The sequence below is a fragment of the Gymnoscopelus braueri genome (genome assembly GCF_963280865.1).
Source record: "Gymnoscopelus braueri genome assembly, chromosome: 3".
NCBI lineage: Eukaryota > Metazoa > Chordata > Actinopteri > Myctophiformes > Myctophidae > Gymnoscopelus > Gymnoscopelus braueri.
In genome coordinates this window covers 31,503,048-31,527,655 of record NC_137612.1, presented here as the reverse complement: position 1 = coordinate 31,527,655, position 24,608 = coordinate 31,503,048, and the positions used below count along the sequence as shown (strand labels likewise).

At 42.0% G+C, this 24,608-nt stretch overlaps 1 protein-coding gene across 2 annotated transcripts in view; it reads left to right on the top strand.

Annotated features, from left to right (window-relative positions):
• Positions 1 to 10,354: 10,354 nt before the first annotated feature.
• Positions 10,355 to 24,608, top strand: part of slc12a5a (solute carrier family 12 member 5a) — a gene marked incomplete at its 5' end in the record, with an annotated part of 197,374 nt that continues 183,120 nt past the window's right edge. For both annotated transcript variants that reach the window (XM_080422664.1, XM_080422663.1), the window contains one exon: positions 10,355 to 10,547. In XM_080422664.1, coding sequence (XP_080278790.1) covers positions 10,355 to 10,547 — 193 coding nt within the window. The remainder of the gene's footprint in view (positions 10,548 to 24,608) is intronic.

Genomic DNA, 24,608 nt, shown 5'->3' with positions numbered 1-24,608 from the left:
AAATATTGTTAAATCTACTGATGATAGGGATAGACCTAGCTCTGGTCCAGAGCGTTTAGCGAGTTCTCTAAGAGAACCATTTAACACTCTGGACCAGAGCTGGGGATAGACCTACGTTTTAACAAGAATAGTTTTTGAAACATTTGTCTTCATGTTGTGTAAATTGAACACTAAGATGCCTTTTACAATATGAGTCTGAGCATTCAAAAGGAATTGGTGATACTGTCGTGACTGCTCTTATCCAGCAGATGTCACTCTCCCTTCATGGTCGTCCCCATCTTTATATCTTATGTCACACACCTGTGCTGATTGTCCAGCATATTCATTCAGTCTGGTTAGCCTCTGTGTGTGTGATTGTGATTGTGTGTGTGTGTGTGTGTGTGTGTGTGTGTGTGTGTGTGTGTGTGTGTGTGTGTGTGTGTGTGTGTGTGTGTGTGTGTGTGTGTGTGTGTGTGTGTGTGTGTGTGTGTGTGTGTGTGTGTGTGTGTGTGTGTTCGATGGTCCCTGTATTGCTAATGAATCCTGCCTGTACCCATGCCTTTATTATGTCCTGTTAACCTGTTGTGTAAACTTGTTTTACTCCACAAGCCCTGCTTAAAACTGTGTCACCTACATCTTATCCTTTATTATACTTTAATGGTTGGAAACAACATTTTAACTTCTAATGTCATATAGAAAGTCCTTAAAATACAGCAATTTGGACCGCTTGTGCAGGCATGGTACTGAATTACTTTGTATAAGCCTATTAACATGATTCATTCAAACTTATAGGGACAGCTAAGAGAAGAGAAAATGGAAAGAAATATATAAATGTAATATACTATTAAAACATAGCCTGTGGTAATGCTGTAATAATGGATGCAAACTGTAAATATGTGAAGTGTTCAGTTAAACATAGTCCTGTACTGTAATCCACTTCAGTTAAACACTGCCCTATTCTGTATACTGTCACAGTATACAGAGAGGCAGACAGAGAAACTGGCAGGTAGCCATGGGTAAACAGCAACAGGATAACAGCACAGACTACAGACTGGGAAGCAGAAACACATGATGCGCAGGCAGACAGGGAGATATGCAACAAAACAGGGAGATGCAGACAGACAGAGGGGAACACAGTCATACAAACATATATTACTAAATAGGGAATCAAACAGGCTGGTGGACATATAGCACATAGACAAGCAGACAGGCACAAGGTGAGACAAACAAGAGAATGGCAAATTAACTGACAGACGGGCTGGCCGGCAGGTAGACAAACGGATGGTCTCAAATTGAGTTTCGTTTTTACTTCTAATTTGAAGATACGGGTCTATAGAACTATTTTTGTTTGAGTGTCAAGAAACCAGATTGAAATTTGTTATTGTTATTTTTGCCCATTTTCCAAACTGGCAACAATCGAAATTAGTCTAAATGTAGGTCAGATTAGCAAAAATCTGAACCCTGAAGGCAAATAGTGTTTTTATGGCATACATGTTTTATAGGGGTAATAAGGGTTGCTGTATCCAAATCTGCTGTTAGCCCATCTAAAAAATGGCTGCTAATGCCTCAACATTTACAATTTAAAGATGGTGGCCCTGCACCACCATGCTGAAATGTATTAAAACATACCCCTTTGACTAAACAAGGTAGAAACTTCATTGAATATTTTTGGTTGTTTTTGTTTTCATATATGGGGAATCCAATGCCATGCCATATTCTGATTTGAGATCTAATGTGAGGAAAGCGCTTTAACATTATGTATTGTGAATATTTATTTACAATCAACTTTATCCTATGACTTTATAACATGATCTGCTGTCCAATAATGATGCGCTTTACAGTATATGGTTTCGGGGATACAGTGGAGAGACTAGGGCTGTTCAACTTTTCCCTCTAGCTGTTAAAAAGCTCCAGAAAAAAGCAACAAGCAAAGGTAAGATAAGGTATGAACTTCTAACAGTTGTGCACTTTCTCCACACCCTCTCAAGGCCCATAAGGGGCCATGCCTCTTCACTGTATCCCCACTGAGGAGCCCATCTTCCCTATACATCTAATGGCCCAGCTCAGTCCCCGAATCTGGAGCTTATCAAATCTGTACAGGGGAGAGGGGGGACAACCCAGGACTCCCTGGACTCTGGATTATTTGGATCATGGCGCAACTCCCCACAGGCCACGGCTGCCTGAAGGTTCCAGAGTTCAGTGGCGGTAGGCAGCAGCGTCTCAGCATCACTCACTGCCACCTGAAACTGAAGGGTCATATTAATAATATAACATAGATAGATAGATTAATATTTAATAGATAGGTAAATAGGTAAATAATCAAGGAACTGGAAGAGGCTTCATTAAAAAAAACTCCCTTGTTACCCCAAAGTCATTAGTGGCTGTCTGCTGTAACCACAACTGGTCATTGTCACAGTGCGAGTCAAGAGGGTAGGTAGGACCCAAATGCAGGACGAGAGCCAGAGTAGAGGTCAGAACTGGAGCCAGGCTAGGGGTACAAAGGTACTGCGAGCACTAGAAAAACAAACATACAGGGTTGGAAAACAAGGGCAAAGGAGAAGACTGTGACAGAATGCCGGGTAGGACATAAGAGTTACAGATTGGGTATTTACTGTTAACCCAGCTCTTTGTTTTGTATGTAAACAACAAGGTGAAATAGTTCATGGTAATATGTGCCAATATTTCTGTCTGGGGTGGTCCGGTGAAGCACGCATATTATTGGACAGTGATACAGTATATATGTATAAAACAGCCAGAGAACTTGAGAGAGAGTGACAAAGAGGGATCCCATATATAATTGCCATGATGAAGACTGTGTTTTTTAGTGCTGTTGGGCTGAGTCTTCTCACAGTAGGCTGGACTGCTCCAATGGTCTGTGAGAAGCTGTTGAAGCCAGCGGAGAAAGAAGTGGATGTAAGTCTTGCTCTCCTCCTGATTTATACTTAATTGTATGATGGTGCATAAATTCAGCATGTGTGCAAAGTATAAGAAAATAGAATATGGCTCTAACAGAGAACAAGAGAGAGAGAGAGAGAGTTTACAATCAGTTGAGGCATTATTTAGCAAATGTTTGGAACGAACTGAATGCATATTCAGTACCAGGTAATTTAGGCAAGGTTCGGTTTAGCTCAGCCTCCGCAGGGATGAATTAGACAATCTTTTTTCCTACTTATTCTTTGTAATTGAGTATGAGAGAAATAGAAACCACACACACTTTTACTGTTGTAACCTACCCTGGACGAAATGTGTATGTTGATCTACATGCATCGATTGGTAAATGGTAGAGAGAGAGACAGAATAGGAGAGAGAGAAGGTACCAGAATGCATTTTTTTAAACTTGTGTGTTGACACGCCTATCCACACCCACAATGAATTGCATTAGAATCTTAACCCAATCCACTCACCCGACTATATGTGTGTGTGTGTGTGTGTGTGTGTGTGTGTGTGTGTGTGTGTGTGTGTGTGTGTGTGTGTGTGTGTGTGTAGATATAATAGATGTTTCAGAAAGTAATATGCTTTCTTTTTTATTTCAGTTAAGGGGGACCTGGTATGTGATAGCTATGTCTACGGAGAGCTGTTGGCACGCACTGTTATTGAATTTTTTAGGGCTTGCAAGTTTTTCGATGGACATCAGCCCAAAAAGCGCAGTGAACACCTATGATGCCAGTGTAAATATGAACTTGTAGGTATATCTTGAGCTATGGTTCTTCATTTGTTTGATAGAATCATGTGTGTTTGGGCTGTCATTAAATATTTGTTGCTGAAACTATAATAAATTGATTCTTTAGCTATAAAAACCTTTGCTTCTCCTTGACAGGTTTGGATTTTGTATGAATGAAACTGAAACTTTCTCATATTCCAACAATGCTCTGTTCAAGCACATCAGTGGCAAGGGTATGTGTATGTATAGCTAGAATGGAAATCATTTATTTCTACCAGTTATGTTACCTTGCTCTCCACCGTTCCCCCCCTCCTCTTTCTCTGTATTTATTCTTAACATTATTTCATTATATCATTTCTATTATCAGCTGACGTTGATGGTCGTGAAGTATATCTACAAACGGATTGTCCTGACTGTATTGTTATAAAGGCGGCGAGCCCATCATCAAGCACGTCCATCATGTTCTTGAGTAAGGAGACAACAGGGAAATGGTCACAAAATAGGACAAAATTTACAATCATTAACATAGAATATTAGAATGAAAGATTGCCAGAAGAGGTGCCTAATGTCACTGTCACTTGGACTTGTACACTCATTCCAGTGAAATTGGGTAATTAATTAACAGCATAATTTATAACTCATAATTACAGTAACTCAATTACTCAAAAAACATACAGTAACCTAGGTCCAGGGTTGGTTTCCAAGTGAAGGGAAAACATATTACATTGCTAAACAAATATTGATGGTCATATTGCAGTAGCATGTTGTTTAGGCAGATGTTAGGTTTGATCTTTACTGTGTATCCTAGTTTCTTTTAAGCTCTAACTTGTTTTTCTTTACACTCTACTTACAGTATGTGACCATTTTAACCTGTCATTTGTTGACTAGGGTTCTTGCCATTTACTCTGATCTCACACTTGTACATCACATGGCTATTGCCAATATCATATCATATCATATCATATCTTATCATCTCTTCACCAGGTAAGAGAACAATTGTCACCGCTGCTGACATGACAGAGTTTGAGAAACAGGTGGAATGTCTTGGCTGGCTAAAAGTACAGGTTCTTAACACAGATCATGGTGAGAATAATTCTGTTTAGTTTTTCATTAGGCTGTGCTGTACTTACAAAAAACATCAAAATATACATGGCAGTATGACATGTGGAGGTACGTTGACGTTCTGAAAATATAAAGAATTCCCAACATTTTGTCAAAGAATGGAATTATTTTATAGCAGTCGATACACACAGCTAAGATATGAAGACAAGCAGATGCTTGCATTACCTACAGTAGTCATGCACCCTGGAAACAGCAAATCTTTGTGATTAGCCTAGCATTTATTAGAACAAGCAGCACCACCTGATGTTCTTTTCAACAGTTTACCTAGTGACCTACAGTAGTGTTGAAATGTACTGCTGTAGCAATGTGTGTGCGTAAATAAGATTTTAAATGAAGGAAGAGGCCGCACTGCTTGTAGCCACGATACAAACAGTATTTTAATGAAAAACAACCAATGTCTCGACCAGATAAGGTCTTCTTCAGGGATGGAGGGTCTTGTTCAATCCCTGAAGAAGAACTTATCTGGTCAAAACGGTGGTTGTGTTTCATTAAAATACTATTTGCATCATGGCTAACATGGCATGCAGCAGTGCGGCCTCTTTCTTTCTTATTTAAAGTCTACTGCACCGTGGTCAGCACCTCAGCAACATTGGTGTGTGCCCTTTTTGCTTGTTGGTTTGTCCGTAAATAAGAGAAATGTTCGTCAATAACCCATTACATTGCTGTGTAATTTTCATAATCATTCCATTGTGTTTTTTGTGAAACATTACCTGTCTGTTTCTCCACACAGGCACAGAAAACTGCAAAGACATTTCTCCGGATCAGGAGTTGAGTGAAAACGAAATGGAGGAAATAGCAGTGTCATTTGGCAAGAGGCTGTGCGATATGATTCTAGACCTTCTCGGATGTTTTTTCAGACTTTTTTGTTTTTCAAGCATGCCTTGCATAACACTTACCACGGCATAATTATCCTTATTCAACCTCAAAACCAGTTTACTGAGTGCTTGGATTGACTGAATAAAACACAATGAGGATATTGTTGACTCATTGCTTATTTGCCTAACTCATCACAGTAATTTTGTATAGCAAACTAATATCAAACCAGCTTGGTCATGGTTTCTCAGTCTGCAAAGTAAGCGCTTAAGGATAAAGTGAGGAACACAGACCACTTTAACATACCAGACCCTATACTTTCCAACCACATACACAATACATACTGTACTCCCCCATAAGCTTTTAAACATAGCTGGATCAATCAGTAATTTATGAGGCAAAAGGAGTCGAGATAATATTCTAGGTGGTGATGGTTATGCTTTAATGATATCATGGATATCATGATATCATGGAGAGAAGTTCAATAACACTCGGTCGGTGGTACGGTAGTTCTGCCAAGAAGCACAGGGCTCAGACCATAGTTATCAGTGGTGTAAAGTAACTAAGTACATTTGCTCAAGTACTGTACTTAAGTACAATTTTGAGGTATTTGTACTTTACTTGAGTATTTCCAATTTCCAATACTTTTACTTGTACTCCACTACATCTCAGAGGCACATTTTGTACTTTTACTCCACTAAAACTATTTTAAAACTTCAGTTATTAGTTACTTTGTAGATTTTGATTATTATTACAAAACATACATTAACCACTTCAGCTCTATATACATTTCGGCCATTTGGAAATAGCCGATCTACAAGCTTGTGAGCTTGTAGATCTTGTAGATCCTTGACATAAAAAGAAGTTTGAGAACCACTGCATAGAATAGCCATGACGAAGACTGTTCTTTAGTGCTGTTGTGCTGAGTCTGTTGTTCTTCTCTGGTCATAAGAACCTGCTGAAGCCAGCGGAGAAAGAAGTGGATGTAAGTCTCCCTCTCTCTCCTATTTTCTCCTGTCTCTTTCATTTGATATGTTTGAAAATGATGTGCAGGTTCACATGTTCCAGTCAAACCAAACAAAAGTTGCAACCAGACTTTTGTGTGACAATCAACTCTACCTAGTAGAGTTTCAGGGAAATAAAAAGCTCAATATAATTTCAAGGGGTTGTGGTAAACAAAGATGAAAAGTTCCACTGACAGAATTAAAAGTAGTTTAAGGTAGCCGAGCTAAAGGTAAAAAGACCTCTTTATTAGCAAGACAACATTTCGATCCCTTGTGGATCTTCTTTAGGTCATTTACAACAGTCCATTATTACATGTGTACAATTTTGTTTTTCGTTACATTAAACGCTATTATAAACATATCCACTGAAATGATGGCCTATCTACTGTAGGTCAGGATGATGGATAGATGGACTGACCAGGTGTTGTAAATGACCTGAAGAAGGTCCACAAGGGATCGAATTTTTTTTTACCTTTAGCTCGTGGGCTCTACTTTAAATTTGGTATAATACGCCTTTGGCTCAGCACCCACTGTCGATGTGCGTGTAGTTAGTTTCCCTTTAAGTTCCACTGACAGGAAATAGTTTGGGAACAGAGGGATGTACCTCTGCAATATAGCCTAATATAATTGTATAATTCACTGGTAAAACTGTGATCTTAGATAGTCTGACTTGATTGAATGAATACTATATTAGCATGATTATTAACAGTACAGGTAGTGCAGTCAAAGGTTATGCTAAAAGGATAACACAAAAAGCCCCAGGGGCTTGTTTCCATTGTGGTCCAGTGTACTCAATTCATCATAGCCTACATAGTACATACAATACAATACAAAACATATTGGAATAGAGCTCAGTAGAATCATCCTACATATAATTAAGGAAAGTCAGTGACACTCTCTGTCCCGCATGGTTCTCCTCACTGGCTTGAGCAATTGATCTGAACTTGCACATGGGCATTGACTATTAACATATGCACAAAATGACGACGCCCGTTTTGCACTTTCCCAAAATGTAAGCTATTTATTAGCGTTTTTGTGTCAACACCGGAGATTGGCAGTTCGGCCTATGGGATGATTACACTGGTAATGGTTACAGCCCTGCAGGCTTAGCCATCTAAGCGCCTGGCTACACTAACTTGGCTTACACACACACACACACACACACACACACACACACACGCACTGCTGTGCACATCATCAGGGCACATTGAGCGCTCTCTCTCTCTCTCTCTCTCTCTCTCTCTCCCTCTCTCTCTCTCTCTCTCAATATGAAAGGTAGGCTACAATGATTACTACTACTTTGTTTAGGGATGTTCAGCAATAAAAATGCAATGCATTCCATGCATGCACATAACAGTGGCAGCCTCCTCTCCCAAAGTTTCCCTAAGCATATACTGTGTAGACATAACCCAAAGTCTGCAAATACTTTGAGTGCGCACATCCTCGGTATAAGGTATATTTACAGAGAAAGGAGGGGTGGGGCTGGGGTCTGAGGATTCTACTATCAAGGTGTTCAAGGAGTTAAACTATGTTCACTTGTATTTTGAGGACAGGAATTCTTTTAGGGTAGTTTGTAGTTAGAGTCGATGTACTTGGTAGGTACTTTGGTAGGTCATTTTTGATGTGTAACTAAGTGAAGACAACTGTGTCACTGCGTTGGAAAGGTTCTTCTGACATGGCAAATCTATCAATATCTCAGTGCTCAGCAGTGCACAACCTTGTCAGGCATAGCCTACATGTCCTGTGTTTGCAAAGTTTTGCTATTGCCACTTTAAGTCTGAAGTAAGCCTACTGAAAGGCCCAATAAGTGCTTTATAGGGTTTAAACTTTAACATAATTGTGAAGAAGTTGTCATCCATACAGAAAACACACAAAGTGATCGCACTGGTTTCATGTAACTTGTGGCCACCTCCATGGCAATGGAAAAAAAAACTTTTCCACAGCAGGAGTGAGTGAGTGATGATTCTAGGACCATGGACAGTTCCTCAGTGCCTAACAAATTAGGCTAATGCATTTTGCCAGTGCATAATTATCAACTGAAATACAACAGTCATACTTTATCTCTGCTGTCGTGCAGAAACCAGCCAACTCCAAAATTTCCATTTTTCAGGAAATGAAAAAAAAAAAACGAAACATAAAGTGGAGTTAGGAGGTTTTGTTCATCATTGATAAGAACAGCTGAATAGACCATATTCACACAGCGGCCATATTGGAATTTAACATTGAAAGTGCCACCCCGTTGCCGTGGAAACGGGGTGGCACTTCATTGACTTAATAGCAACATGGCCGCCGCGTGAATATGGTCTATAGACCTCCAAGCTCCCAATGAGGTTTGAGGTCAAGAGGGGGTGAAGCCTGGAGTCAGATAAACCAGCTAACTCCACCCCCCTTTGGTGGACTTAGCTGGTTTAGCAGAAAGTTTGAGGATCCAATGGAGTTAGCTGGTTTTGTCAGAAGCGCTTTTTAATACTTTTCATTGGTAGAGCTGAAGAGCAGCGATTATGACCTGTATGAAATTTCCTGAGAACGGCATCCTTCCATTAATTTTGGCACATTAGTGCCAGGTGAACCTATCTCTTCCAGAATGGCCTAAAAACTAGGGACGCTGTGCTAATTGAATGCCTGTATTAGGCTCTTCCTTCAGATTTCCGTATGACATTTGGGGCTCTGTTATTGACATGAACGACTAAGCCCTTTGGCAAGAAATGCAAAAGTTAAAAAGAGTCACAATTCACACAAAGGCTCATGGCGGGGCCCCCCTGCGCCTGGGAAATACAACAATTACAATAGGTTTCCCTGGTTTGCTGATTAACATTAACACAAATTATGGCATGCAATGCTGCATTCAGTTTGTGGCTAAATTGCTAAAATGTTTTCATAAGCTACATTCGTCTTGAACTCTTACCTCAATTTTGAGTGTATACAATAGGCTAAGTGTGGATAGTAGTTCTGTTCTCTGGTAAATGTGTGCCCCATCTGTGACCTTGCCCTCCTACACAGCCGGGTGAGGTCACAGTGTGGGGAATGTCAGTGGAGTAGCAAAATATCAGTGGAGTAGCAAAACATAGAATGTAAGTGTGGGAGACTGGGAGTGATTTTATTTTTTGAAGAAAAGAAGAAAAAAAAGGGAGAAAAAAAAACTGTCACTGCATACAATCTGGTAGTTGTAATCTTTCCCCTATGCACTTTTTTAGATTAAAGCTAGGCCAGCTGAAAAAAAAAGAGCCTAGGCAAATGGGCATGCCATGCATGCTTGCTTGTCATGGAGAGCAAGAGGGATGATCAAAAACTAAAACAGACAAACAAACAAAACCAAATAAAAATGGGGAGGGGTGGGGGCAACCAACGCACCCAGCAGTTATACAGTCAGCTTCTCGTTACTTAAATTATGTATTATTCATCTATATTTAAAACAATGATCTAAGCTTGCAAGCGAGACTGTCAACGTCGGTGTGTGTAGTCGGCTCTAGGACCCAGATGTGCAGCTACAACCAATCACCGCTAGACACCGGTTGATGAGACGTTTGTCTCGGTATCACACCATCGAACAATGAGCCACAGCTTCTTCACAGAGTAGGGAGCAAACTTACCAGACGTCAAGGCACGAGTGCACGACCACCACGGCCGTTGGGAGGTGTCTGTCTGTCACTGTCTGTCACTATACCCGCGCGCGTCATTCATTCTCCCATTCATTCAGTCATTCCTCCGCCGAGGCGAGCAGCCAAGAGGGGAGAGAGAGACCCGTCGCTTGTCTCGACGCACCGGCGGCGCCACCATGAGCCTGAGGTTTACCGTCTCCAAGAGCGACGGGGACCGGTGCGCGTCTGACATCCAGGGCGAGGTGAACCAGCTGTTTGAAGGGGATGAGCCCGAGCCGACAACCAACGCCGCCACCGCCGGCGCCACCGGCAGCAGCGCCCCTGACAAAGAAGATGCTGCCAGTTCTGAAGTTGTGGTGGTACTGAAAGGTATGGAGCTGCATGTTCACGCCTTTATTCTGGGGATGCATTAGCTCTGTTGCGGGTGCTATTCCCATGTTCTGAACATTCCACTACTGTGCGAGGTCTCCAACTTTAGTAAAAATAAAGGAAATTATTTCGCTACTCATCGATGAAAAGGATGTTTTGTGTTGTTGAAAGACTATTCTATGTGGTGGGAAACAGCTCAGGACCCCACCTTCTATATATAATACGCTTTTTGGGCAGACAATAACATAGGTCCGCCAGACGGAAATTATTGTATTTACTCACCTGCGCCCTCTACAGATTTGGTCAATGGTAATTTATATTGACCAGATCTGTAGAGGGCGCAGGTGAGTAATTACAAATATTTTCCGTCTGGCGGACATATTTAATTATCTGCCCAAAAACGTGTATTATACAGAGAAGGTGGGGTCCTGAGACGTTTCCCACCGTGGAGAATAGTCTTTCAACAACACAAAACAGCCTTTGTTTGCGAAATCGTTTTCTTTATGTTTGACTAAAGTTGGAGACCTCGCACAGTAGTCGAATTTTCAGTCCATGGGAATAGCACCTGCTCCTAACAGAGCGTTAGAGACTCGATAACGCTCTGGACCAGAGCTAGAGATGCATCATGCTGCTTGTTAGCCATGAGCTACGCACTGCACTTGCTAACAGCCCTGATGCTGAGGCTGCTGCTAGCTGCCGCCACACTGTCTGTGGACGGACAGCGTGTGTGACCTGCATATGTAATGAATGACACTAGAAGGGCCCATGCTGGTCAACAACATTTCCTTTTGCCACAACAAGCGTACACGTTCCACCTTTAGCCTATTCTTGACAGCCACAGGTGTATTGTTTGTGCAAAGCATTTAATTGGAATGCAAAACTGTGACAGTGCCATACAAATTGGGTAAGTGGGATGTACAGTAATGTCATACCTATGCTGTTTACTTTGAGTTTTAACAGAAGAAAGGTTTCTATTGATGTGTAATGAATCAAATATGTTCCTACATTGCATTTACTGTCACACTTCACATAAGTGATTGCTTTGAATGGCTACAGATGTTCCAAAAATGTTAGGTGCAAGAACTATTGTTTTCCTAAGCTGTGTGTCTGATAGATGTTAAAACGTGTGTTTTATGTGATTATGTGTTTATACATCCATTAATTGAAAAAATGAGCTTTTCAATAACACCTGTAGTAGTAGGCTATTCAACTGAAGGAATGTGCTTCTTCTGCTGTCTCTGTAGTGAAGCCAAATAAACCATTGCGTCCATTCAAGCAATTATCCAAGTGATTACTTCCACTTGTGTGTAACTCACCTGGTTCAACTTTTACCAGGCCTGTGCTTGCAAGGTGTGTTATGTTGAGGAACATATGTTCAGTCACAGAGATGTAATAGTAGCCTGTACATTGTGGATTTCATTGTTAAAATCAACACCAACATTACCACTCAACAGCCCAAGCTGTGTCTCTTGGGAAATGCATGCCAATTTATTTCAGTTCAATCCAATCACAGAGCCACGTGATTGAACCAATCACAGCCTTGACGATGACTGCTTCAATCAAGTGCAGTGGCTGAGCAAATACAGAGTGGCTGAAGTTCCCTCAGGATCTGGAATGGAGGCATTTACCGCAATGGCCTGCAGATTAACACTAGAAGGAGTTCAATTATTCAAGTCCAGTCAAGTGCAAATAAAACCACCTCCGTGAATGGATCAATATATTCATACTGTGCTCAACTTATCATGAAGGCTCATAAACTTAATGAATCTTCCAGTTAATTAGCGTGGAGCTCCCAGGATTCACATAATGCCTTTATGGGGACTCTATATTTGCAGCTCCTTAATTTAATAGATTTACACTTTTGCTCACTAAGTGTAGCCTTATGGTGAGTGAATCTTATATTTGCCTACCAATTTCATCACCAGTGTGGCTGAGCTGCCATAAACTAAATGGCATGCATCAACATGCTTGCAGTGCCATTAATACACAGATATCACCAAGAGCTCTTCATTGACTTATTTTAGTAGTTACGGGTGGGTTGGACTCATTGCCTTAATGCCTGTTCACAGTTAAACATCCCACCTGCCTCATTGAGTGTCAGATGTCACCCAGCTGCCAGTCCTTCCCTAGTGTGTGCATTCATCAAGGTCTTTGCCCAGCAGCCTGTGAGCTACTTTCAGAGATTGCAGGGCACAGGAGCACCAAGGTTAGATGTGAGACAGAGTTAGCCCAGGAGGCTGACGAATAACTGCTATTAAACCAGACGGCCACAGGGGTGAGGAATGGAAGCCGTCCATTACCATCCATTACCACCCACACACACACACACACGCACACGCACACGCACACACGCAGTACATTCCACTGATTAGCATGCCAAACACTGTGTCAGCATTTCACAACCACAGGAAAACACCCCAGAGTCTATCAATCTTTGTGTCTCTTTTTGTCAGACATTGATAAATGATCAGGTCGCAACTACTGTATACAGTAGGAACCAACCTCGCCATCTCCTATTTGTTTCCCCGTAAGAGGTGGGAAGCCATGGGCGTCGGGACTTCCCTCTCTCCTCCCTCTCGTTCTACGTGGTACGCTCTCACTCAGCTGCAGCCCTCCTGGACGAGACGGCTCTCCATTCAGCCATCATTCTTGGGTTGCCATAGTGATGCTGTACATTTTCGTCTGCGTTGGCTCACAAACGGTTGTGGTGAGCCAACGGTGAAAACACTTCAGATCAAGCGCCATTATGAAATCAGTCCTCGCTCATATGTTTCGAGTGTTTCAGCGTGCTCTGATTTGTTCAGCAATGTCAATGGTGTTGTTGATTGGTGGGACAAAGACCAGACCTGTGCTTTGAGCTAGTGAGGCAAGTGATCTAGGAAGCTACAAGCATGAAGTGAATCCGAAAACATTGTTGGATTTGGTTTGTGTGTATGGATGATGATGAGTTCATTATTGTATGGGGTTACAAAGTGTCAGTGGAGCTTATAGGGCTGCAACTATCGATTATGCTATTGGTGACTTTCTAGATGAATCAAATAATCATAAGCACGTAATCTTTATTTATTTATATATCAGAAATCTATGTGAAAAGATTCTAATATATATAGTTTTTAAATAAATGACCACATCAATTACTCTGATTAACCACTTAAGGCTTAAGCCTTACCACAAGCTCATACCATGAAAATTTATAAATAAACAAACTAAAATCGACGATTATTTTGTATTAGAATTGATTAAATCGACTAGGTCAATTAACTGTTGCACTTGATGTCAATTTAGCTGCATTTGATGTGCACTTAGCAGTGCACATCACTTTTCTGTTGGATGCTGGTGCAAAAATCTGTGTATCAATGCAAGGGGATAAACTTGTTTGCGTGTGTGTGTGTGTGTGTGTGTGTGTGTGTGTGTGTGTGTGTGTGTGTGTGTGTGTGTGTGTGTGTGTGTGTGTGTGTGTGTGTGTGTGTGAGTTCCCATGTTTGTGTGTGTGCAGCATTTATGCAAGAAAACAAGGATCATGAAATCTTATTCTTATTTTAACAGGCCCACTGTGTATTGTCTAAATTCTTTCCCTCTTGGCTTGTGATCCTGTTTCTATTGATCCAAAGGGAGGTGTGAGCTCCATTACTTGGCCAGAGAGAGAGAGAGAGAGAGAGAGGGAGAGAGAGGGAGAGGGAGAGGGAGAGAGAGACACACAGAGACAGACAGACAGACAGACAGACAGACAGACAGACAGACAGACAGAGAAAGAGATACGAAGAGAGAGAGAGAGATGACTGTAGTCAGCAGGAGAAAGCAGGAGCTGCCTGACTGGCTTCCTGCTGCTCTGTCTGCCAGTGACCTTGCAGAAGTACACAGAGATACTGTATGTCTTTATTAGATTGAGTAGACCTCAGTGGGATAGGCTGGGGTTAGGCTCTCAGGACCACCATTTTTCACACCACAGGCTTCCATAATTTATTTTAAATTAACATTTTAAATGTTTTTTTTCCAAAACATCTACAACTCAGTACACCTATGACATACCCACAATAGGGCCACCATGGTTAAAGTGGTTACTTGGACTTGTAGTTGACAGAGAGCAGGTATTTTCTTATATGAAAATATTTAATTCATTTATAACCGATCTACAAGCCAACAACGAGGTCACGATGCGATGTGTAGTTAGTGTGTGGATCTGTTCATTTGTTCATCTGTTCAGCTGTTTTGATAGTGGCTTTTATAACTCTGTCCATTATAAATGTTGTCATTGGCCTTGACTCATGCTGTTCTTCAGCCAAGTTGTGATCGACGAAAATAGCTATGTGCCATGTCTTTGCTGTGTGTTGCTTGTGTGTGCATACGTTCTCCGTCATGCACATACTTGGATGAGAGCTTGTTTGCTGGTGGTTTTCTTTTTTCCTTATTTTTTTTCTTAAAAGAGTAGGAAAGACACCATACATTGGACAGTGCTGCTTTTTCCTCTACGCTCTTCTACCGTGCTGTTATTTATCATTTTTGCAGTACACACATCCAAGTAAAGGTTTCTGGGCTAAGATACCTCAAGTAGAATAACTGAAACGAAGCCCACGCATTGAATTTCTCAGGCTACTCCTATACTCCTAAGGTTAGACCTGCTGAAAATCCCCACTGAGTGCCCCTTTATAGTTGTCTTATCTGTTCATCTGCTATTAGCATTCAAGTGTGTATGACTTACTACCCAGTGTGTGGTAACTCCATGCACCTCCATCCACTCTCTGCCTTATTGCAGTGCACGGCTCTCCATTCAGCCTATTGTGATCACATCTGGGTGGTTATTTATGCTGGCTTATCTCCACCATACCTAGAACATAGTAGAGCAGACCCTGCTGGGGACTGTTATGTGTGTGTGCGTGCGTGCGTGCGTGCGTGCGTGCGTGCGTGCGTGCGTGCGTGCGTGCGTGCGTGCGTGCGTGCGTGCGTGTCCTCAGTAGAATTGGAACTGTGTGTTCATTCTCTTTATTGTAAGTATTGTTATTGTTATTATAACCTGGCTGAAACCAGACCCCAAGCCATTAAATTGGCCACCCGGTGGTGATTACTCCTCCAGGACAATGGGTTGTTGACTGGCCCGCCCACTGTCACCAGACCATCGATTGTGTGCGTGTGTGTTTGTCTGTGTTTGAACGTGTTTGCATACGTGTCCATATCAGCATCTGTGTATTTTGAACTTCCGTACGTGTGTGTATTCAGGCCTCTCTGTGCCTTTTGATACTGTGTGAATAGGACAAGAACCTCTTTGATTGAGGTATAATGGAGCTGCGGTCTGATTGAGAACACAGATAATGCTCTAGAGGTTCTCCATCCGTGGGAGCTGTGGCTTTCCAAAGGGAGCCATGATGGACTATTGTGAAAGTGAGTCTGTCATACCTTTAGATCCTTTGTACAGTATTAGAATAGAATACAATAGTAATACAATACATTGTATTACTATTGTATTTTGGAATGTTAACCAATTAACCTTTAATCAACAATAAAAAAATTAACTGCTCAATGTGTGTGTGTGTGTGTGTGTGTGTGTGTGTGTGTGTGTGTGTGTGTGTGTGTGTGTGTGTGTGTGTGTGTGTGTGTGTGTGTGTGTGTGTGTGTGTGTGTGTGTGTGTGTGTGTGTGTGTGTGTGTGTGTGTGTGTGTGTGTGCGTGCGTGCGTGCGTGCGTGCGTGCGTGCGTGCGTGCGTGCGTGCGTGCGTATTTGGGTTGTTTGCTGGAGATTTGTTTTGCAAGCACCTGGTCTGTGGCCTATCAGATATGCCTGTTAACCTCTAATGTCATTACGACATAACCTTCCATTTACTGTACCTTGCACTCGTCTGACTGTCCGTTCTTCCGTCTACCTGCCTGCCTCCTAATGTAATGTCATTAAATGGCTGCATTTTGCTCCCTCAGGAAAGCCATTGATTTCTAATCTGGATAACCATTAGATGCCACAGCCCCTCAACCATCACTCATGCTGTTATTCCCCTTCCCGTCAAAGGTGAAGCATCAATATAACTTGGATCAATATGGCTCATACACCATTACCTGTGTGGATGTCCTATACTTCATCATTTGTTTCATGAGGGCACTTTAAATTGAATTAAATGATTGCAAGACACTCATTCTATACAAGGATGAGTGGAGAGGTGTGATGACTTGGGCTGGCCACCAGAGGGTAGGCTGGCATCTGCTTTGATGCCGCTGTAGACAAGAGACAATGTAGAGTCTACGTTGTAGACAGTCACAAGTGTGGGCACTGTACTCAGTCATATTCCATTGTGCCGATACCGATATGATATTTTACTCAAAACCTCCACCTCATTTTGTTAAACAAAATAAAAATATAAAAATGAAATCAATATTGATTCATATTGAATTAATTTAATTGAGTCGCTTATTTTAATTGAGATTTTAATGTTATTCTTAAGATTCTGTATACTGTACCTTTTACTAGACCAAGTGCAATATTAAGCTTCCACTGTTATTACTCCACCGTGCTCTCCAGGACACGTATAACCTACTCTCACGGTAGATTTTCCTTTATTGACCCCCCTTTCTAATAAATCTAGATGAAGTAGCTGAGCAATCTGCCCAGTCAAATTCTTTATGTGTGAATGTATTTTTCTAATAAACTGATTCCAGTTCTGATTCCAATCCCAATTGTAGTTCAGATTCCGCCGTTTTTTGGCTGCGTACAGTACGAGCATAAGGAGATTGCTTTGCAGTTACCCGGGCGCTTGCATTTCACCACTGAGATGGCAGGGGGCACTTGTGACTTTCTCTCTGTTATAGCCAGGAGTTTCTATGGGTCTCGCCAGCCAGAATCATGTGCCAGAAAAACCTGAGATCTATGAGAGAGAGCGACTGAGAGAATTACACAACAATCTGTGTCGTGTGCGTCTGTGTGACTGTGTTTGGTGAAAGCTGGTTGGATGTCTTTGAATATGTGAGTTACTATGTGCATTTTCCTTGAGTGTTATGTAAGAGTGCCAGTGTAATAGGATAGGACCCACGTAATAAAGTCTTTGCTTTCATGAGATAGCATGCATACGTACGTATGAGTGTGTCTGTCTGTGGAGAGTAAATCCTAATTCATACTCCCATCGCACGATGGTGTCGCTTGCTGACAAGAACTGATTTCCAAGCTGACAACATATTGCAAAGCTTGAAAATCGGTTCTTGTCAGTAAGCGACAACGTCGTGCTATAGAGTATAATTTATGCTGGAGAGACAAGGAGAGAGGAAAGGGAGCCAATTAGACAGATGGAGAAAGAGCGATTAATAGAGGGGAAAGGCAAAAAGAGAGAGACGGAGAGAGGGAGGGTGTGAGAGCAGAAGGCAGAGTACGAAAGAGAAAAGGTGGCAGCCGTGGGCACAGCATTTCGTCACTTAGCACCATCCTTGTAGTCTGGTTATGTAAGAATGTCTGCTTGGAAGATGCGGGGGAGGGAGGGCTGAGGGGGTGTGGCAATTGATAGAAAGTGACAAAAGCCCCCTCACATTCACGAAGGCAGGCTGCAGGGCAGACCTCAGTGACACTAACACGCGCAGGGAGCGAGCGAGGGATGGAGGAAGAGAGAGAGCAGGGCTAGAGTTACAGTATTCTTTCTCCACGTAACCCCCCCCCCCCCATGATGGTGACACATCCATCATCCATCACAGAACTCACTGGAGAGGGGCCTAAGGTCCTTTGAATTGCATGACCCCGGGTCAGTCTGCAGCATGTCAGCCGCTATGCAGCTGAGGCAAAGGGCTGCACAATTACACAATTAAACACCAAAAGAAAGAAAACCCCGCATCAGATATTGTGACATAAGCCACAGCATTTTCCATTTCGGAAGGAAGGTTGCAAATGTATATTTTTTCTCTTATAGCAGAGGGAACATTGTTCCAGAGTGCCTCTTGAACAAGGTATTCTGCTTACTGCTTACTGTGCAACTCGAGTTGCATGATGAAAAATGTGTTCAGTTTATGGAAACTGAACAAATCTAAAGCGTTCGCATGCTGGCCATTTTGCTCTTGCGTCATGTCCGTGAGTAACCCTGAGTAGGTTACCACCTACACTGTGGTTCCCGTCCCTGAGTATGACATAAGAGTAAAATGTTATATTCACCCCCCCCCCACCATTTATATTTTCACATGTATGATATTTTAAAAGTTTCAATGCCACAGATGTACTGTTTAATCTCTAGGCCACATGGAGACCCATACATAATAGTGTATTATGTATGTAGAATTCAGTAGAATTCAGTAGGATTCTTCTGTTGGCTTATATGAACAATTATACTCACTTTATGTAAGGCATAAACTATTTAAAATGTGTGTGAACACAGCAAACATTTATTTCTCTACATGTGTTCACATGTAATACTGAACAAGTAAGACGCGCGAACGCAGCTCGAAAATGTTGTGTATTTACGGACTTGTAATCTGTGTTATTTCACCGTGATGGGGAGAGCGTAGAGAGAAAGTGACGTGACTGCCTCCGCCTCGTATTGAAGTTAAAGGGGGGGGATATGGTTCTCGTATGCACGGAGTTCCTAGTCACCTATGCACGGAATTGGCGTTTGTCAATCCGTGCTATTTCACCGTGTTTGGGGGGGCGATCGGGTTGGTTTCATAGTTGAGAGCGTGTCCGTGCTATTTCACCGTGTTTGGGGGGCGATCGGGTTGGTTTCATAGTTGAGAGCGTGAGTCACATGGGGGCGCGGCTGCACACAGGCAGTGCACACAGAGCCACACACGGACGGACAGAGCCACACACAACCCGAGCACGGTTTCATAGTAAGCTGCACTTGGGCGGAGGCACGGCTTCGCCGCGCCTCCTTCCGCGTTCGCAGTAAGAGTAATGAATGGACCTGCAAAAACTATATTTTAAATGTTTCCTTGTAACTGGTCTATAGTACACTTTACTAAAAGTAATCCAACTGAAATTACTTCAGTAATTAGATTATTAAGCCATATACTTTGTCATTGTCTAAGGGTTGGACAGGTGGTGTCAAAGTGGCCACAGTTTATCTAGTGTACACGTCAGACGTTGCTCAGTAGTTGCTGAAATACCGCTCAGGGGGTTTGAGTGTTTGCTCAGACCGATGAAGAATTTGAGGGAACATTGTCTAAAAAAAGGGGGTTCCCCAATGCTACTGCCTCTGTCACTCAGGGTTTCTCCCATAACACACATATAAAATCCCAATTCGGAATAAACTATATAATGTGAAATGAGATAACACATTTATTCCCCCCCCAACACATTCCACATGCAAACAACAACTAAATAACATAAAATACAAACAATACATGCTGGGAAGTCCATCTCCTGTCCAATGCACACCCCAGGACACTACAGAACTGCTACTTTCTCCCTGTACATGTGACAAAAAATAAATGTTGCTGGCAAACTGGCACCATTCAAGTCTTTATGTTGTCAAAGGCTTCTCTTCAACAAATGGATATGTAGGACAACTACAGTGAAGTGGGATCATTTGAATAATAACAGCCATGGTTTTTAATCCATAATTCAGTGATTGGGGAATTGCGAGGAAGAAAACTATGTGTTTAGTTTGTGTGGAGGCGGTCTCTCTTGCTTTTGTTTTCTTTCGCTCCTTCCCTTGTTTAATCTCTCTCTCTCTCTCTCTCTCTCTCTCTTACTCTCTCTCTCTCTCTCTCACCTCGTGACTGTGTGTTGATTTGTGTGTTGCATGTCTCCCGGCTCCCGGCGGTGTGTCATGGCATTGCAGTTTGTTTCATCATGCTGATTCTATCTGACCTGTGGGATCATCCCTCCCTCGGCTCCACACCCACCACCATCTGAAGTCAATCTCAAGTCTCCAGTTAGGCCACCAGTGGAGTGGTTCTCGTTTTTATTTTTTACTGGGATCCAAATTTTGTGGAGACCATGTCAGAACCCAATGTATAACACAATGTATAACGTCAATAATATTGGCATCATTGTTTTTTTTTATTTATCTTTTTTTAAATGAATTAGATATTAATCAATATTGATATCGGCATTGGTGTTTTGGCAAACAAAAACGGACGATGTTTCCTTTTACTCACAGAGCACATAAATATACCACTGGAGATCAACTCAACTCACTTTATAGACCCTTTGGGAAAAGCAACGTTTGTTCATCTAATCAGTAGCTGCACTACTGACGTTAGTTTCACCCTCTGTGAGTTACAGACTGTTGCAGAAAATATATTAGCTGCTAATTTGCTAACTTTCCATTACCATGACAAAAGGAACTCACCATCGTATCTTTGTGTCCACAGCATTACCAGGCTACGAACAACAAAGTCTGCGTTGAAATCATCTTAGGGAAACTAAACATAGCTGCAAAGAAATTCAACATTCCAGCGAACCTAGCGGCTGTTATATTGAAACCTGGGACCTGTAGAATGACATTACCTTAGGAGGTGTCTCATATGAGACTCCTCCTATGAGACACCTAGGGTAACATCTTTCTACAGGTCACAGGTTTCAATATAGGAGACCATGCAGCGTCGAAAATATCAGACATACAAGCTCACAACTATGCGAGGCCCATCAGGTTGTGAGCTTGTAAGTCTGATATTTTCAGTGCGTGACACTGTAATGCGACAAAGCATAAATTAGGCTTAGCTGTGCTTTCTGCACCTGGTGCTGTTGAATGGGGTAGTCTACTGATGGGTTATTGGTGACAGGGTGGGACATGTGTGCTTTGCAACCTGGTGCTGCTGCATAGAAGAGACCAGCTTACAACTTAATTTAAGTTGTACTGGTTTAGTTGATTAGTATATTATTATTATTATAATTTTTTAATTGATTTGTTTTGGGGCTTTTCTGCCTTTATTTACACAGAGGAGATTGACAGGAAACAGGCAGAGAGAGAGACGGGGAGTGACATGCAGCAAAGGTCGCCGGGACCGGGACTCGGACCTGCGACACGCTGCCAGGCCCCACCAGAGCCCACATGTGGCACACGCCCGGACCGCCAGCCGAGACTATGTTTTGCACCCTGTCCGCCCGTCCTTGTGTCTGTGTGTCCGTCTGTGTGTCCGTCTGTCTGCCTGCGCGCAGCTAATCTCCGACACCGTTGGCCCGATCGCAGCGAAACTGGATGACAGAGCAGAACCTCTGTCTCGAATTTTTCAGATCGGCCTATTATAGCGCCACCAGGAGGCCGATTCTTGCTGATATATTTTGTGATTTCCGTGAAATTTTGGACGCACATTCCCACTAGGCCGAGGAAAAAAATGTCAAATCAGCCTCATGGTGGCACTATAGCAGGCCGATTTGCGTTTTTAGATATAACTGGACCGATCTCCGTGAAACTTTGCACGCACACTCCCTAGAGGCCAAGGAAAAACCTCTGCCCTGCAATAGTAGTAATAGTGGGAATGTGCGTGCAAAGATTCTCGGAAATCACATGCTGCGTTCAGGATTTGAGGCATTTTGCAAACTTCCTGCAAACTTTGGAAGCCAATCTTAGCCAATCAGAATGGAATATGAAAAATCAGACAGCTCCGTCTTGATCACATGACTATAGAGATACTGTGTACCGATTTTTGTGATGTACTGTATGGATACAATCTGTAGGAGTAATATTTATTTTTTTTGTGCAAAGATTTGCCTCCTGGTGGCCCTATAATCTCAAACATTTGGGGCAGAGTTCTACTCTGGCACCCAGGGAGTGTGCGTGCACAGTTTTGCTGCCATCGGGCCAACGGTGCCGGAGATTAGCTGTTCACAGACAGACGGACACAATGACGGACGGACGGACAGGATGCAAAACATAGTCTCTGCCACGCCTTCGTTCTGGCGGAGGCAATAATATGATAATAATAATAATAATAATAATTGTGTCTGGGTAGCTCAGTCGGTAGAGCACTCGCCTTTCGACAAGCTCATGGGTTAGATCCTGGGCACCGCCAACTCAGTGTAGGAGTAGCACGGCTTGGGTGTGGCAAGTCGTGCGGTAAGTACTGGGAGCTGATGGTAGGTCTTGCGCTGTGCCTTAGCATTCCATCGCCCAGGGCGGGAGATGGGAATGTTGCGGACTGTCCGTCCTTCCATTAGCCAATTTTAATATAGGATATGTAATCCTAATTTACAAGGCGTACGCCGTTTATCCGTTCGCCTCCTAATGGCACACCAGTAGAGCAATTGGCTTCGATTAAAACAGAGATTTTACCCCTGATTTTGCTCAGTAGAGGGCGGCCCACTGTGCATGTGTCAAACCTCTACAGCCACAGCATTCTGCGCGAGTCTGCAACAAGTGGACAGGAGAAGCCCTATTTTCTTTCTTACACAAATCATGCCAGGACAGTCAACACTCAACACATTAGCTCTCTTACTGTTACTAGGCTTACATCCAATATGTGTCCTGTCCATGACTCAGACATAACCATAAACAAACCCGAACCCCTAGTAATAACTTATAAATGGTTTAATGCCTTGGGCTACAACAAAGATTCATCATGTCTTAATAATTATTTCCTACACATTAAATAACATTATTTAATGGTGAAAAAAATCAAGTAGAAATTATGTTTTAAAGTGTTTTAAATAATCTTAAAATCTTACCTAAATGTTCTATGTTATCATACATTATTTCATAATAATTTACAAATGTATATACTGTACATAGTTTGTTTCTTTATCTATAGCTTAGAAATGTTATATAACTGTGTTATAAATAATACAATAATCATTAACAAATGTATACAAAATGGCTTGTCCGTGAATAATTTACTAAATACTAATAGCTTTGAAATAGTGCTGCTCTGTTCATAGGAGGAATATAAAGATGAGTTATAGTTTTACAACTAAAACTTGAAGACATACACAAGTTATAGCTCATTGGATAGTTATTATTTGTATATTATACAGTGAGTACTCTACCTTGCCATACTAAATTGATGCCCATGACTAGGGCATCAATATTATGCACAATAATAACATTTGAGTGACATCACAAAGTATGCAATGCAAGTGCAAGTCACATTCCAATTAAGGATGCAAGGTAAATTGGACCAATCAGTCATGTTGCACTAAAACTAATTTATTGCTTGAAAAACAGTATTCTATCTGATTATTTAGACTTATTTAATGACCTCTTTGTACTGTAACTGGTCTTGCACGCATTAGGTGTCAAGTTGAGTAAACCAGAATATTGAACTGCTTTGTTGCCCCAAACACCCTAATCATTGCTCGAGTGAAATTTCCCCCAAATGGAGCTATTTAAGTTAAAATCAGCGTGTATCCGGTAAGATTATGTAACTCCCGTTTTTTATATATTGCAGTGCGTGTCCCAAAACCTTGGGATATGTACTGACTGTTCCTTTTCCACATGTTAATGAGCTTATAGATCGGCTATTTTCGGAGAGTGACAACTGCACACAACGAAGCATAAAATTACTTGTCTTAGTTCTACTGGATCTCTTATCCATTTGTCCCTCCTTAACACTTCTAGTCTAGTTTTTATTTGTTGAGGAAATTGTCAGTATATTTAGTCATAGTTTTAGTCATCACAGCTTGTTTTTTATTTCGTTTTTGTCAGTGAAGAAAGGTAGTCGACTTTTTCGTCATAGTTTTAGTCGACGGAATTAACACTGATGTACAGTATGTGCACATATGTGTTACCTTAGTCTGAGTTGGAGAGCACTACACGCTCCATCTCTCTAAAAGCACCGGCGGAAGCTGGGCGCAGTAGGCCAGAGATGCAGGTCACGGATTCCCAAGGGGCAGGGCTGGTATTCCAGAATTATACCTGGCCTTCCACTCCCTTAGGACCTCCACTCAGCTTTCTCTCTCTTTCTATCTCTTTCTCTATCTCTATCTCTATCTCCCCTCACTGGCTTTAACAAGCGAGTGAAGGAGAAGAGGGTGGTTATATGGGTAGTGGTACTGTGGTGTGGTTGGGCTTTGGATAGTGGAAGCACATATTTGTCTCAGATAGGGCTGTCACGATCATGACATTTCTATTTGGCTTTTAGGCTTCGTAAACAAAAGTTGCAGGACAGATAATGACAAATAACTTCAGTATATAAAGAAATGACAAATGACAATGACAAGCTTACAATG